This window comes from Parasteatoda tepidariorum, chromosome 4 (genome assembly GCF_982258835.1).
Source record: "Parasteatoda tepidariorum strain Cologne lab strain chromosome 4, Ptep-v5.0, whole genome shotgun sequence".
Lineage (NCBI taxonomy): Eukaryota > Metazoa > Arthropoda > Arachnida > Araneae > Theridiidae > Parasteatoda > Parasteatoda tepidariorum.
Genome location: NC_141758.1, coordinates 118,062,180 through 118,074,555, shown reverse-complemented (window position 1 = coordinate 118,074,555; position 12,376 = coordinate 118,062,180). Strand labels below are relative to the sequence as shown.

Below are 12,376 nucleotides of genomic sequence, written 5' to 3'. Positions count from 1 at the left end.
GGCAACCAAAGCAGAGGAGCTATCCCTTTTGCAGAGGATCAAAATTGCAATGGCATGTCTTCGAATCATCCTTAGGGATGTTTCTCAGACCGTCGCCAATAGCCCATTTTGCAACTCTAGTGCAGTACCTACCTACCGAAAAAAACTTTTTAATAGATAAGCGTTTAAACAGTTTTTTTGTGAATCGAAAAAATATTTATGACATGTAACGTTATGAAAAAGAAAAAAAAATCTCAATTTTTTGTAGTGGCAGATAAAAAAATTTCTAAACGTGCTTTGTATAAACCAAAGTGGTAGCTAAAATTATCTAATTTAAACATAACTGTAATTCCTACGTTCCTTGCTGAAAAATATAAATAAGAAAATAAATGGTTAAAAATTACATTGCTGAAGATTAACTGTAATCAAAACATACACTGGTTTTTTGTAAATGTAGAAAAAATTTTTATAAGCATATTTTATGGGCCACACAATCAGCTTCCACAGATCAATACAATGTATGGGCAAATGCGCGAAGCTATTTATTCTTTGATGTTAATCAGTTAATAAAAGTCAAGTAATTCTTCTTTGTATATCCAGCACTCACAGTTAAAATGTGGAAGGAACTCGCAATTGTGCTGGGATTAGTCAGCTATACAGTTACAGGTAATTTATTTCATTTATTAAAACAACGACATTACTGGGAATTTTAAAAAAGAAAGGAAAAAACTTGTTTTTCAATTCCAACTAATTAGTTCACACTCTGCCTATATCTTTTTCAAATTTTCAATCGTTAATAAAATGCTTTTTATTATTTCATTCAAGTTCAAATACATTTTTTTTAAAGTTATAGTGGGCGACACTTGATGTTAATACAGATTTTTTTAAATATTAATTTATTCAGTAAATAGGGATAAGCGAAAAACGAAATGGAATTTTCTGATGGGTTAAGCTCATTGTATTAGATTTTACTACAAACGATTCAGTTCTTCACATATTTTAAAAATAACATCAGTGATCATTTCTAACTTATAGCTCTCTGGGAACAAAAAAATCGTTTATTGCTCACATTTAAATATTTAATTATTTTATATTCGCTGTGTCAGATAAATTCAATGAAGAACATGACGTGGCAGCACGTGTGGGCCACGTCATCAAATGTATACTTCTACTATTGTTGTCTGATACCAGGCGCCATTTTTTTTTCAATTCCTACAATTAGTTCACACTCTCGTATATTTAAATATCTTGTTCAAATCTTCAATCGTTCATTAAATACTTTTTATTCATCCACTCAAATTCAAATACATATTTTTTCAACATGTGACACTTGATGTTAATACAGATTTTTCAAATATTAATTCATTCATTAAATTTATTTAATTAATTTTAGTTTTATATGGGAGAAGGAAATAAATTATCTGATTCAAAGTAACGAAAATAAAAATTTTCTTCCTTGACCTGAGTAGGATTTGGCTTTAATTTTTTATATTACAGTACACTCTCGATTATCCGTGCTCCTTCCGGAGTCATCAAAAAATTTAAAGAGAAACATTTTCAAGATTAAAAAAATTTAATTTATGAAGTTATAACACTACCCAATTTTTGGAAAAATTTTCGTTATTGGATTACAGTATATGGAATATCAGAAGCATGGTTAAAGGTAAAATCGTCTACGTCATCGCGATCATGGAGAAAGATGATACCTCTTGTTAAACTATCTTCTTCAGATCTCCAAGAAGAATATGATAATAGCATTCTTGAACAGGCAAAAGAAATCGAAGGTTTCGAAAAATTTGATGAAGAAAATTTAGAAGATTGGTTTCAAAGTGATGCATGTGAACCTGGCTTCCAGTATTTGACAGATGAAGACATCGTTATGTTGTTAAATCAAATAATGATGATAGTAGCTGATGCAGAAGATGTAGTAAATGAGGGAAATACAATTTCTCATTCTGCTGCTTTGTGGAAACTTTATTAGTTTATATGGGAGTATTTGATTACGGTGACATTAATGTGGTTCGTAAAATATGCGACAATATATGGCGCATTATACATTTTTTTAAAAGGAAAATTCCTAGTTTGATGTTATACAGCAAGCAAATGTCAGTAATTTTTATATTTTTGTATTGATATTGATTTTTTCTTTAATAAAATGAGTTTTCGGATTATCCGTGTTTTTCGATTGTCTGTGCGACCTGTCCCTGTGATTAACCCGGATAATCGGGAGTGCACTGTACTTGTTTTAAGTGAAACTGTAAATCTCATAACAAATAATAACATGTGTATTTATTTTAATGTTATTCTACGTGTTTTGAACCTTAAAAATTGTTAAATTAACTGAATACCCGTTTTTCGTTGGGGATAAAAGGAAAAGTAAATTATCACAAAATAGGTATTTATCAACGCAATCATTCACAAAGCTGACAGATGAAATCGACTTTTTTTCTATATATTGTAATTTGTTTTCCTTCCCTTTGTCCTAACGTTATTAGAATAAGCAAAATACGTTTTCAGAAGTTCAAAATATAGATTAACTAATCTTTGTATCATTTAGCATAATACTTATTTGACCAACTCACGCTCGTCAAAATTTGGTAAAAAGTTGGAAAGTTAATTTTTATTTTTTATGTACATAAATTCCAAAATTAGTTATTGTGAACAATTTGAAATTACCGTTTCTTCTCGGCATCTCGTTTTTTTTCTCAGTTTATTTTTCCTTGATTGTTTTTAGGCCCCATGTTTTACTATAACCTAGTAAAATTAATTTTATAATAATTTACATCGGAAATTTTTGTTATTTTATTATTTGAATTTAAAACATTTCAAATCATTTTATTTTGCAACTTTATTACGTTCTTTAATTTACAGACCCAAGCAGAGTATAAAGACTTTGACAGAATTAAATTGTACAGTGATGTTCTTAGCTTATCCTTTATATTTTAACTATCTGTTGAAAAAAAAAACCTAAAGTGTTTGCGTTAGACAGACCATGAATTGTTTAGATTAATTCTTTTATTCGCTATAGAAAGAATCAAAATGGATTTTGTTATTGATTTGTACAGAATAAAATTGTGTATTATAATCATAAAACAAATTCATTAAACAAATAAATAACTTTGATTACATACAAGCATATAACAATCTTACATAAACTGGGTATTAGGTTGATATTTGCTTTTCGTCTTTACTGTTAAAAAAATTTTCTGGTGATTGACATTCATAAGCCAGGATAATGACAATTTGTCATTTTACAGTACTTAACTTTACTTTAATTTAACATTTCGGCCTAAGACGTTTGCTTTTCTCAGAAAACAACAGGATTTCATGAAATAACTGAGGTAAATCTATGTAGTTTATCTTATTGGTGATTTCAAGAAGACAGTAGGAAAATGACAACATAAAAACCTACACACCTTGTAAAATTTTTTGAAATACACTGGTTATCATAAATTAAGGAAAATTCACAAAAATCGCGATAACTCAAGAAATTACACATGGAATTTTATGAAACTTACCCACAATATACAACACATAGTAAGGTATTAAACAACATAAAAAGAAATTATCAGACATTAATAGTAGTATAGAAATTAGCACATGTATAAAATAAACAAATTGGAAGTATCGGTTTGCAATAGAAAAAGTACCTTTAATATGGAATATGATTGCCTCTAGAAGCAATACAGCACAAACAGCGATGTGTGATGCTTTCAATTATGCGGTCTATCAGTTCAATAGGAAGTGAGAGCCATTGCTCTTGTAAAGCAGTTGCAAGCGTGGCAAGGGTCTGAGGGGGCGGATTGATGGCAGATACACGCCTCCCTAGAGCATCCCAAACGTGCTCGATAGGATTCAAGTCCGGGGATCGAGCTGGCCACTCCATGCGAGTAATTGTTTCCTGTTGAAGATAATCATCAACAATGCGAGCTCTGTGTGGTCTTGCATTATCGTCCTGTAACAGGAAGCAATCACCAATTGCCCCGGCATATGGGCGCACATAAGCATCAAGGATGTTGTCTCGATAAACCTGAGCATTCACGGTTCCCCTTGGAAAGACATGGAGGTATGTGCGCCCTCCTAAGGATATGCCTCCCCAAACACAGACACTGCCTCTTCCGTATGCATCTCTTTCACGGATGTTTGATGGATGATAACGGGTCCCAGGTTCTCTCCATATCAAATAACGTCTACTGTCACTTTCTAGACTAAACCTGGACTCATCCGTAAAGAGAACAGGCCTCCATTGATCTGACGTCCAGTGGACATGTTGTCGGGCCCACTGCAAACGGTCTCTCCTATGGCGTGATGTGAGCGGCACGCAAATGGCTGGTCGTCTCGCATACAGACCACCTTCGTGGAGCCTTCTGCGCACAGTTGACGTTGACACCAACCTTCCGGTGGCTGCAGCAAGAGAGGATCTAAGATGTGTCGGAGTAGCGGTTCTATTCCTGCGTGCACTTAATGTCAAATATCGGTCATCGGCACTGGTCGTAACAGTTGGCCGTCCTTGACTGAACCTCCTAGATGCCGAATCTGTGGTTTGAAATTGCCTCCAAAGTCTATGAACCACAGATGGACTCACATTTAGCCATCTGGCCACTTCTGATTGACTCTGCCCTGCCTCTAGTCTCCCGATGGCTCTCCATCGTAGTTCTTCAGGCAAATGATGCCTAGAGGTCATTATTACGAATTGGCTATCTCAGATTTTCAATGTCGCAATCACAGTAAAATTTGTGTGCTTTCTCTCAAACTTGGACTTTTATGCTCCAGGCAGATGACGTAAGCCGAGTGCAGCGCCACTAATTTGCATATTGCAATTTTACTCAGCTACTCTTAGTGGACAACATATGCAAATTTTGCACGGTTTGGCTTACTTTTGAAAGAGTTATCGCTATTTTTGTGATTTTTCCTTAATTTATGATAACCAGTGTAGATTGTGAACCAGTAAGTTGGCTCTTTATTCCTTTAATAAGACATGTTCTGATAGGATGGTATTCTAACCACTCTCTTAATTTAAGATATAGATTGCTGACGCTATCTATTTTGGTTATAAATTATTAAAAGAAAGTGGCCAGGAAAATGACAGATTTTCATGTGACAAACAAATTATTGACAGAAAAAATTATTTTCAACAAAGTTTTTGGAAATAATACCCTCTGCATATATTCTAGGAATGTTTACACCGGTTGAGATAAAAAGACATTGGTTGAGACATTGAATAATTTATGGGAAGTTTTGAAGCTAGTTGCTATTGGAAATATTGTTTGTGACATGTCAGGGAAATGATATTTTGAAATTCAACTAAATTTTTTAGATATACAACACAGTCAATGCTAATGCAAAGACATTTTAAAATGTTAACAGCAATGCCATTTATTAATTAAAAAAAAAAAGTTCTTTTTGTAGAATTAGATTTTGGAGAGAGAGGCAGTAACTTGTCGTATTTCGTGACAATCGCCCATATAATGGATAGAACAACCTTTCTTCTCATTGACATATGAGGTGCAGTTTATTATAATCAAACACTATCTTGGCACTAAACTTATACACCTGACCAAGATCGAAACATTTTTTTGCCTATATATATATATATATATATATATATATATATATATATATATATATATATATATATATATATATATATATATATATATATATATATATATATATATATATATATATATATATATATATACACACCATATGACGCTCAAATCATGCAGGAAGTGAATGTGGAAATAGTAGGATGAGTTTTCTATCTTGACAGAGAGGGAAACAATTTTAATACTGCGGAAATGTCTCATAATTTATTTCTCCTGTGGGTTGATTGACATACTTTAAGTAAGTACTAAGATTCAATACCTAGAGGATAGAGTATCGAGGATATCTCTCAAAAATAGTTAAAATTGAAATCATAGTACTTCCTCGCAAGGATTGGAGAAGAGGGTGAAGCTGCATTTGTACTTCGCGTTCTGCTTGGTTGCTATTAATGATTATATGCTGTATACAAAATAATTAACAAAGGCTTTCAAATATACACAGTATGAAAGAAGTTTGATTTTGTTCAGGGCATTTAAGTTATTAAGAGCAATTAAGTTATAAGGGCATTTCAATTATAAGGCTTTTGTATATAGCATATCAGTTATGAGGCAATGGTTATTAAAGGCATTTAAGTTACTAAGTATCGGCAAATGTAGTGTGGGTTTGTCGATCCTTATTGGTTGTTGAAACGCGACATTTTTTTATGTTAACAACTGTACTTTCCATTCTACTTCGGGTAAGCCAAGCCCATCAAGCATCAATTCTCTTAAATGATACATTCTATATTCATGCACTAAAATTTAAATTCTATCGCAATATATTTCTCACTTAACACAAAGATGGACATGAAGCCATGAAGAACATAAACTAATTATGCATCAAAGTACACAAAACAAAAATATATCATGGTTGCAATAAAATACATAAACAAATAATAAATCTTAGTTAAGTAAAAAATGTAGATGAGAGAGACTGTGATACAACACTGCATCTAATTAACTTCACGCCAATTAACATTCCATCTTGTGTTAAGAAACTTAGCTCAACTTTAACACGCCCTTTTGCTTATAAGCTAACAGCCGGTGCTGACCTCATAGGTCACATGTGTGGGTACACATGGTCTTCTTCTTCCTGAAGTGCCAATTATTGGGAAACAACTTTTTCAGATAGTTTGAGGCATTTTCTACAAAAAAAATTATGTAAAAAAAAATGTTCTAATTAGAAACAGATTTAACCGAATAATTAATGAAGCTTTAGAATTTAAAAAAAAATGTTCGAAACAATATTCATTGAATCATATCAAAAATTTAAAAAATAAATTATTAAGAAAGTTTTTTTAATTTTAAGAAAAAATTATATGAAATATTTTTGTCTTAAAAAGTGTGCTGTAAGCTGAAATATGTTCGGAACTTATGGTTTAAAGTGATCGAAGAATCTGAATGTCTACTTTTAGTTACATACGGAGAAAAGATCTCTGATATTTGAATAAATATCGTCCTCTTATATACACTGGTGTGCAACACTTAAGCAACAAGTGCGTTTTTTGTCATAACTCTACAAGAAATCATCCGATTGACATGAAATTTGACTATGATGTACATTATTTTGTACTTAAACGATGGTAGAAGAATAATGGCGCAGAAATGAATATAAAGCTTAAAGTAGGGTATGGAACAAAAAAAAAAGGCTTTATTTGACATATAGTGGCGTTACACATGATTGCCTGAAGAAGCGTAAGTACAACTAACAGATGTTCCCTAGTATGGGATATGCCCTCCCCTTACTGTAATTGTTGCTTGGCATCGTCTCTCCATGCTAAGCACCAAATTATCCAGGAGTTCTTGGTGGTAAACGTCTCCATTCCTCCTTTAACGCATCTTTCAGCTGATGGGTTTTACCAGGAGGATACTGTCGTATCGCAAGACGTTTCCCTAATGCATCCCACACATGCTCTATGGGATTTAGATCTGGAGAGTAAGCTGGCCAATCCATTCTTGTGATATCTTCACTTTCCAGTAGCTCTTGAACATTAGCTGTATGGTGTGGCTGGGCATTGTCATCCATAAAAATGAAGTCTGGTTCAATGGCCCCTCGGAACAGACGCACATGGGGTAGGATTACCTCATTGCAGTAGCGGTCTCCAATTACAGAATCTCGGTCGAAGATCTGAAGCTCAGCCCGCCCGTTCAACATAATTCCACCTCAGACGACAACTCCAGGACCACCGTAACGATCTCTTTCCGCGATGTTATTGGGATAAAATCGAGCTCCAGCCTCTCTCCTGATCAACTGACGTTGAGAATCGCTTGTAGCACTAAAACGAATCTCATCTGCGAAGAGGACGCGACTCCATTGATGAAGTGTCCAGGTTTCGTGTTCTCTGCACCACTCTAAACGGTGCCGCCGATGGCTAACTTTTAAAGGTATGCAGCATTCAGGACGTTTAGCAAATAAGCCACCTTTGTGGAGGCGTCTGGTCACTGTAAATCGTGATACTTGTCGTCCTGTGACTGTGCACAGTTGCTGAGATATGACGCTCGCTGACTGAAAACGGTTTCTATTCGCCTGGAGGACAATGTAACGGTCATCTCTTGGTGTTGTTTTCCTTGGACGGCCAACACCAACCTTCCGAACGGCTGTACCGAACAGTAGTTTTAAAGGCATTCCAAGCACGAGAAACAACACTTTTGTTGATCCCGAACTCTTCGGCGACACTGGTCACACTACGCCCCTCCTCTAGCTTCCCAATCATTCTTCCTAGAGTAAAGTCGTCTAAATGATTTCTTGAAGACATGTTTCACAAAACAAATCACTTGCACTTGCAGAGAATGTCTTTAACTACGGTGCTCTTCATCCTTTCATCACAGCTTTGACCTGCGCGCCGACCCACAAGGTTTACGTACACTTACATCACCTACGACGTTTTATTTCTGAAATTTGCATACAAATAATATTTCTACTGAATTACGTGCATATTATACTGCAATTTCATGGCTATCTTCGACTTTGTTGGGGAGCTGTGGCCGAGAAACCACTTGTTGCTTAAGTTTTGCACACCAGTGTGTATATATATATATATATATATATATATATATATATATATATATATATATATACATGTATATACAGCGAACTCTCGCTACTACGATGTCCAATACAACAATAATTTCCTCTATTACAATAATGCTTTGTGGTTGCATATGAATTAATGTTACCCACCGCTCAATATTGCGACATTCTCTGAAGCAATAAACCCCTGTAAGACGAATTTTGTTTTTCAAATTTCAGTCATTTTTTCACACTTTATTATTGGTTTTCAAATAATGTTAAAAAAATCGAGCCGCGATCGCTCAAGGAATAGAGCGTTCGCCTTCCAATGAGGTGAACCGGGTTCGATCCCGGCGATGACTGGTCGATACGAACTCCGCAACCGGTTTTCACCGCCCACAGTACTGTCGTGAAATATCCTCAGTGGTAGACGGATCGTGGGTTAGAATCCCCTTGCCATCAGGTTAACCGTGGGAGGTTCTCGTGGTTTTCCTCTCCATGTACCGCAAATGCGGGTTAGTTTCATCAAAAAGTCCTCCACGAAGGCAAATTTCTCCCAATTCTCGATCCAGGAGTTTCCTTGTCTACTGGATTCGGCTCTACTGGATTCGTCTACTGGATTAACGAGGCCACGGAGTTGAACAGTAGCAGTAGTAACCATAAAATTGGGTCAACTGTTCTACGACGCTTATAATATAATATAAAATTAAAATACGCTTATAATATAAAAATATACGCTTACTAATTTTCAACTCCGTAGCCTTGTCATTTTGAACCAATCCAGAAGACAAGGAAACTCCTGGATCAAGTATTGGAAGAAATTTGCCTTCGAGGATGAATTTTTGATAACATTAACCCGCATTTGCGTTACATGGAGAGGAAGAACACGAGAACCACCCGTGGTTAGCCTGAGATCAAAGGTACTCTAACCCATGACCACAGAGGATATTTCACGCCAGCACTTTGGTCGGTTCCAAGCCGGATGTGGATTCGTTTCGACCAGCCATCGCTGGAGATTCGAACCCGGTTGAAAAGCAAACGCTCTATCATCTGAGCTATGGCTGCTCCGTTCTCTTATATTGACTGGATCTTCAATTCAAAGTATTATATAGTTTGAAGTGATAGCATTATTTCTAGTGTAAGATACATAAGTGGCTTTTCTTCGGCGAAAGGAATTCGGAAACTATTCTAAAAAGACACAAATAGAATTATTAAATTTGTTACTCAAAGTTATATTTCTAACCTATTTCAGGGTTTCAAGTCCATGAAACAATTCACTACGGGGGCAACGGTGCACCAAGAAGTAAGAACCTACTTTTCCTCATTTTATTATCTTTCCTTATATTTTATAAATATTTAAGCTTAATTAAGCTTTATTTACCGAACGTGATTGCTTTATTTCTTTTCCTAAAAGACTATTTTTTCGGTGAAACCAAAGATCATTTTGTTCATAAAATATGTATTTATTATAATAATAATTTTGTTCATAAAATATGTATCTATTACAATAATAATTTTGTTCATAAAATATGTATCTATTACAATAATAATTTTGTTCATAAAATATGCATTTATAGTAATTACGGGGACTGAGTTGTAAGAACACTTATGCTAATTGTGACTAAATAATAACGCTTACCTGTATTTGAAAAATAATCAACTCACTTAAAAAAAATTTTTTAATATAAAATGCGTTACAAAGAATTGCTTTTATTCAAGGATTGCCTGCTTATAACTATTCAAATGTGAAAAGATTTCTTATAAGTTTTTTATATTTCAAAATATAAGGATCTAATGACATCTGATCTCTTCTGCGTTTTTATCTTCTTATTCTAGTAAGGTACGTTGAAATTATTTACACACTAGGTAATTACCCTTTTTCCGTACGGGATCAAAGAAATAAAGCTGTTGCATCAATATGGGCTGTTTTTTTAATGCAACAGAATTGTTTTTGTTTTCACATTAATCTTAACATTACATTAGATTTGAGTACAATTACGTGATTTTTTTTAAATTTCAAATGAGGCAGTTGTAAATGAAAATAAGCGATACATTATTAGTTCCACCAGCAAATCAGTGAAGGAAATGTACAGATACCGCTTTCTTTCCTTACCCTGATTATAGCCTCTCTGAAAATATCACTTGCCAGGTTCTTTCATTGATCTCTTTAATTAATAACACGAAAATAGTTCATTTTATTTATTATTATTTGCTCTCCTCCGTTTAGGAAATCAGTAACAAAATGACACGGATACCGGTTTTTTTTCTTACCTTGATTATAGTATCTCTGAAAATGGCACTTGCCTGGTTCTTCTACTAATCTCTTTAAACTCGTCGTTCATCCCATCAGAATACAGATATAGCTTCACTTGTCATGATGATGTCAAAATTTTCCACTATCGAGTAATTTTCTTCATTGAATACCCCTTTCAAGACACTTTTTTCCACAGTATTGGTATTAAAACTGCTTATTATCAGTGTAATGGATTTATACCTATTTTAGTATATTTGGTTTCTATTATAAGTTCGTCCACCAGGAGTTGGCACTTGGCTCCGCCTTCATCACGTGGTATCCGACGATACTCTTTCGCTATTTTTGGAAGGTGAACAATCCTGAACAAGGTTGCTATTTGGCGATCGTATCACAAAAATATTTATTTCGATATCTTTATGTGCATTTTTTTAACAATAAATATTTCATAAATTTTATGATATTTCTCTCTTTTGAGTAAATAGTTTTTGAGAAATTTTTCTGGGAAAACATCAGTTTTAAAATTCAAAACATATTTAATTTTGTTAGAGTAACGTAAGGTATAATAGCAGATGATAAAGCGATGTAAGTGACTGAAAAGAAATTCACTATTTGCGTTCGGCGTGCATTGAGGGTTGCCTCACTTTCAAGAGCCGAGATGTTTCTCCTCCTGCACTAAAATGAACTCTGCTTCCGATGAGGTGGAACCAAGTGCCAACTCCTGGTGAACGAATTATACATAACCTTTCAACATTTAAGTTTTGTACAAAATACAATTATCAGTGGCATAGTGAACGAGCACCAGTGGGAGGTGAAAACTATTAAAAGAGCTCAAGCAAAATTTTGAATTGCTAAGAGGTGGTAGGGATCTCTAGGGGATCATCAATAAAAAAGACACTAGGGTCATGGTGGCTCAGGGGATATTATTCGCCTTCCAATGAGGTTAACAGATTCAAATTCCGTATCTGACTCGCCCCGACCACAATGCTGACGTGAAATATCCTCAGTGGTAGACGAATCATGTTTTAGAGTCCCCTTGCCGTCAGGCTAACCATGAGAGGTTTTCGTAGTTTTTCCTCTCCATATATCGAAAATACGGGTTAGTTCCATCAAAGAGTCCTCCACAAAGGCTAAATTTCTCCCAATACTTGATCCAGAAGTTCCCTTGTCTTCTTGGCTCGTGTTCAAAATTGCAAGAATATAGATTTAAACATGAACCGAAAAAATTGGGTCGGCTGTTCAACGAATGCTATAAAATAAAATAGACTCTATAGAAAATTTTAATGTGTCTCAACAGAAAAAAGGGGGGCAACTACTCTTGATGTCGAACCAAGGACATAAACACGTGCAGAACATGTCACTATTAAAAAACTATAGCGCGTCTCATCATTTGATCTAATTATTATAATATACGAAAATAATACCTGATGTAATAAATATCCTGTATTTATATTATATATCGTCGAATTTATATTATATATCGTCTCATTTATCCTATCGTCGAATTTATATTATATATCGTCTCATTTATCCTATCGTCGAATTTATATT

General features: G+C 34.4%; 1 protein-coding gene across 12 annotated transcripts in view; it reads left to right on the top strand.

The window, feature by feature from the left end:
- The first annotated feature begins 513 nt into the window (after window positions 1-513).
- Window positions 514-12,376, top strand: part of LOC107437419 (uncharacterized) — an 87,124-nt gene continuing 75,261 nt past the window's right edge. For 8 of the 12 annotated variants that reach the window (XM_071182860.2, XM_071182863.2, XM_071182859.2 and 5 more), the window contains exons 1-2: window positions 515-645; window positions 9,827-9,877. In XM_071182860.2, coding sequence (XP_071038961.2) covers window positions 594-645; window positions 9,827-9,877 — 103 coding nt within the window. In that variant the 5' untranslated portion in view covers window positions 515-593. Of the gene's footprint in view, window positions 646-9,826; window positions 9,878-12,376 lie in introns of all 12 variants that reach the window. The other 4 variants (XM_071182864.2, XM_071182849.2, XM_071182852.2 and 1 more) reach the window with 1 other exon arrangement.